Genomic DNA, 4,933 nt, shown 5'->3' with positions numbered 1-4,933 from the left:
AGGGGTGTACTGGGGGGAGTCCAAGGGAGGCTGTGGTGATGGGGGAGGGGGAAGAGCAGAAGAGGGGAGCATGGGGGAGATGGTACAGGGGCAGGGGAGCTGCTGCAGCTCTGGCTGTGACCCATAGCCACTGTCTTCTGGGGGCTGGGGCCATACCTGCTGCCACTGTTGGATAGACAGAGCCACTTCAGGATAAGTGGCTGAGGGGAAATCACTGGTGGGGGCAAGTAGTAGGGGGGGCAGGCAGCAGGGGCAGCAAGTAGTGGAGGGGCATGGAAGGGGAGATGGGGCTTTTTTCCCTGTTGCAGCAGTGAGGGGGAAGGAATTTAACATGACCCTCCAATCACCGTGTTCTAGACTTGGAAAATTATAACAAAATAATTATTTTCCCTGTATAGAATCTATTTGTTGGGAGGTCATCTTGGATTTTGGAAAATATGGTAGATAGCATGTGATTTTGTGCTACTTGACCCATGTTTCCTGCTGCATTGTTGGGCCTAATGAAATGTTGCTTTTTTGTTTCTGGAATGTTGCACTGCTGATCTAAAAACTTGAGTACCCATGACTCTAACTACCCTCATGTACCCTTTTACTCACAGATTGCCTGATCCACTGAGGACTCATGTGATGTGGGGGATAAGCAAGGTGAGTGCTATGTACCAGGCAGGCTACATCTAACATAACTGTACAGTTGGCCTGGTATCTCCTGAGGCCTTGGACCCAGACTGAAAAGAGCAAGGTGATGGTACTGGCACTCCAACATTTCTTTGTAGAAGCGTAATCTGTGCTTGTGCTTCTGGCAGGATTTTGCTGTCTCTGGGATTCGGTTTGGCACTTTGTACACAGAGAACCAAGATGTCGCCAATGCTGTGGCCTCATTGTGTTATTTCCATGGGGTTTGTGGGCCTGTCCAGCACAAAATTGCACAGCTGCTCAGAGACAGAGGTGAGTCAGATAGTGGTTTCACACGTGATCATCTACCATTCTTTGTTATCTCAGGACTTCAGAGGATTTGTTCCCTATGTTCCCAAGGAATCTGTACCCTGGAGCAGGTGACTTAACAGCCTTCCTTAACCCTCGGGCTGCATATAAGATGTGGCTGACAATTCTAAGGGTTTATAGCCAGCAGAGTTAAAGTAACAGGTTGGACAAGTGAGAAGGCTTCTTGCACAGCAATGGTCACTGTTGTGCATGGTCTGTTGAGCAAAAACAAAGGGGTGTAAGTGTGTGGGAAGAGAGAAACTGAGTCAGATCTTTAGCTTTGCTCTGCTCAGCAACCCAGAATCTGTGGTGTCTAGGGCACCTCCCACAGGGAGGTGAAAGGGAATGATGTTCAGCATGGACACCAACCTTTTGAAGAGTGTTTCTGCCATTCTGCAGAGGAGATAAAAGTGAGGGTGAGGAAAGTAGGGGATGGGGTGAGATGGGATAGAGATGTTATTGATCCCAACCCACTTATCAGATGATAAGGGCTGAAACCATTGTGGAGTTGAATTCTTGATTAGTTTGTGAAGTTCCTCTGTCTTCTCCCCCTTGCTAGACTGGATCAATCAAGTGTATCTGCGGGCCAATCATGCCCGCCTAAAAGCTGCCCATACCTATGTGACAGATGAACTGAAGACCCTTGGAGTTCCCTTCCTCAATCGTAATGCAGGCTTCTTTGTCTGGATTGATTTTCGAAAGGTCAGTAGTCTTAGGAAGGGAGGCTACTCTTGGGGCTGGGCCAGATGCACGCACAGTGGATCATGGAGTAGAATTTGGAATTGTAACAAATGTATTAATATGTTGTCCTCCTGATGAGTGGAAAGGAGATATGTGAGTTCTCTGGTAATTACCCTGCAAAGGACCCTTTTGTAGATATCCTTTCATTCTTGCTGTGACCTTATGTAACACCTCTGAAGGTGTTTCCTTCTTCTCACCCCTATCCTACCATAGCTACAGTTCCCAGGGTTTTCACCTACTTCCCAGCCCCATTTCCCCAAACTCTGTAGGGATCACAGCCTGTAAGAATCACTGAGCCTTGCATGTTACCAACCTCTTGCCTGTTTGTACTGCTGCTCCCAGTACCTTAGGACAGGAACATTTGAGGAGGAGATGCTGCTTTGGCGACGCTTTCTCGATAACAAAGTCCTGCTGTCCTGTGGCAAAGCCTTTGAGTGTAGTGAGCCCGGCTGGTTCCGCATCATCTTTGCTGACAAGACACACCGACTTCAATTAGGTGAGTAGTGCTTCCCATCCCCTATCCTTCCCCAGCCTTTCCAGCTTTAGTCCTTCTTCCCTACCTCTTTTCCCATTTCCAAGCTACTCTGTAACCCTGGCCTTTTCCATTTCTCTTCTGTCTCATATCTTAAATTTATATAGCTGGGATTTTGAGACTCTTGCAACTTTGTCCCAATCCATGGTTGTTTCTGCCCTTTAACCACTCCAGGCATGCAACGGATTCGTAAGGTCCTGGAAGAGCGGGAACGTGAGATATTGGCCGAGGAAAGGGATCAGCCCTGCCAATCAGACCAAGAGGGTAAAGCAGACAGCACAGATGAAGTCATCTTTGTGTCCCGTCATCAGGAACCAGGCTGTGCTGGTGGCTCTAATCTTGGTGATCTCATTGGCCTTCTGCAGCAGCAGATGCGCTCATCTGACTGGTTGCAGAAGAACACAGCAGAACAGTTTGCACAAGAGAAGCCAGAGATCTATGACGTTTTCAGTAAACTGGTGGGGAAGTAGCAGTGGCCTCTGTTCCTCATGTGGCACGTCTGAGCAGGGATTGATGCTGGGCCCTAATTGCTTGGCAGTGACTTGAAGCAAAGGAGCTCTCTTCTGTATAGCAAGGAAATTGCTTTTTAAAGCCTTTTCCCTTGCCCTCCTCTCTGAAATCACTACTTTGTACTGTATAGGTTCTTCCCTTGGGTTTGGGTAAGGGATTTGGGACTCTCTTCTACTGCTGAACCCTGTCCTGGACATCATTGTATTTTATATGACATTTCTAATGAATAAGCTTTTGATTCTCTTATAACAGTCTTTGGTGTCACTATTTTATATTGCTGCTTATTTTCTCTCACCCTTTCTAAGGAGACAGAATCTTGAGCTATTTAACCTGTTATATGTTCCCTAGCCCCTGAAAGATGTTCATAAATAACTAATTTTTTTCAGCTCCAGCAGATGAATGGCTCTTGAGGAAGGCACTTAAATGACATGCATTGGTACTTAAAATCAAGTGCCTGCCATGAAATGTGAGATTCCCCCTCATAGGGCTTAAAAGTCTATTTTTCTGAGACAGGACTCCTGTGAGGTTTTGCTGACTCTTCAGCTGAGGGATAGATAACTGAGTACATATACAGATCATTTAATGTGTGGTGTGTGAGCTAGAAAGAGAGACATCAAAGGAGAAGGCTGAATGAAGTCTTCCACTTCAGAGTCACAGGCTTTTCTTCAGCCATGTTCTGTTTGGTGCTTTGTGTAAAATGAGCTTCAGTTATCTCAGTCCAGTTCCTGGCGTTATATCAAAAAACACCAATACAACTAGTTCTGATAGTTTTTTAGCAGACAGTGCCAACAACAAGAGTTAAGGATAAAGAGATTCATTGAGTATACATGCCCAAATTGCAACAAAAACTGAGGCATGGCCTGATGCTGCTCAAGCTATATGTTTTTTGGATAAATATAAATCTTCAGGGCTATCAGGCTTGTGCCTTTTACCATATTCAAAGCAGTTAAAGAAGGGTTTTTTTTTAAAGTTCTGACAGGCCAGTTATTCTGTGTAATGGCAGTAATCTGTAATTCAGTTGGTAAACTAGCATAAAGCATTTTCTGCTGCACTTAATTTCCTTTGAGACGAGGAAAAAATATTTTCCTTTACATCGGAATTAATGCAGGCTAAGAGCAAACTGGGTCCAGGCATCAAAGTGAATGTTAGTTTTGATTGTAGCCTATGAAGGAGATCTTTGCTCCTTATTACTTGCCCATTTGCACTTCTAATAGTAATCAAGCTTGTACCAGCATGGCATTGCTTACTAGGGTCTGATGAAGGAATGACTCAAGGGAAAGGCAACATTCTACGTTATTCTGACTAAATTCTGTGTTATTAGTACACACTATTTTCTTTTCACAAAACGAAGAGCGAGCTTCTACAGTAAAACACGCCATCATGCTCTAGTCATTAATAGCCCAATGTCTAGTTTGAAAGAGGTATCATGCAGAGTCCCCCAAGAGTCTGTCATGGATCCAGTATTGTTTAACATCTTCATTAATGATTTGGATGATGGCTTTTAGTGTGTGCCTAGCATATTTGTGGATTACACCAAGTTGGGTAGAGTTGCAGATGCTCTGGAAGGTAGGGCTAGGATCCATAGTGATCTGGATAGACTGGAAAAATAGTCCATAATCAGATTCAACAGGAACAAGTCCTGAACTTGGGATGGGATAATTGCATGCACAGACTGGGGAATGACTGGGTAGGCTGCATTAGTGCAGAGAAGGACCTGGGGGGTTATAGTAGACCATAAGCTGACTATAAGTCAACAGTGTGTTCTTGATTGCAAAAAACAAAAATGCCAACAGCATACTTGGATGTCACTTGTAAACCACAAGAAGTGATTCTTCTATTCTGTTTAGCACTAGTGAGTCTTCACCTGGAGTACTGTTTCCAGTTTTGGGCCCTGCGCTTCAAGAAGGGTGTGGACATATTTAGAAAGAGTCTGCCTGTGAACAATAGAAATGATTAGAAGCCTAGGAAGCATGACTTATGAGGAGCAGCTGAAGAACCTTAGGTGTATTTAGTCTGGAGAAGAGAAGACCGGGGGGGGGGGCGTGGATTTGATAACAGTTTGCAAATACCTGATGGGTGATTATAGAGAGAATAGAGATGGGCTTTTCTCTGTGGCTACAGGGGATGGTACTAGGAGCAATGGCCTCAATCTGCAGCAGAGGAAATTTT

General features: G+C 44.9%; 1 protein-coding gene across 1 annotated transcript in view; it reads left to right on the top strand.

The window, feature by feature from the left end:
• The window catches only part of ACCS (1-aminocyclopropane-1-carboxylate synthase homolog (inactive)), a 30,321-nt gene extending 27,311 nt beyond the window's left edge, over window positions 1-3,010 (top strand). Inside the window, exons 11-15 of the mRNA XM_019519362.1 lie at window positions 600-645; window positions 804-945; window positions 1,541-1,683; window positions 2,065-2,218; window positions 2,429-3,010. Of these exons, the coding sequence (XP_019374907.1) occupies window positions 600-645; window positions 804-945; window positions 1,541-1,683; window positions 2,065-2,218; window positions 2,429-2,724 (781 nt within the window). The 3' untranslated portion in view covers window positions 2,725-3,010. The remainder of the gene's footprint in view (window positions 1-599; window positions 646-803; window positions 946-1,540; window positions 1,684-2,064; window positions 2,219-2,428) is intronic.
• Window positions 3,011-4,933: the final 1,923 nt, after the last annotated feature.

The sequence above is a fragment of the Gavialis gangeticus genome, unplaced genomic scaffold, assembly GCF_001723915.1.
Source record: "Gavialis gangeticus isolate Ggan-Ray unplaced genomic scaffold, GavGan_comp1, whole genome shotgun sequence".
NCBI classification, from domain to species: domain Eukaryota; kingdom Metazoa; phylum Chordata; order Crocodylia; family Gavialidae; genus Gavialis; species Gavialis gangeticus.
This window is presented reverse-complemented; position numbering and strand designations above follow the sequence as displayed.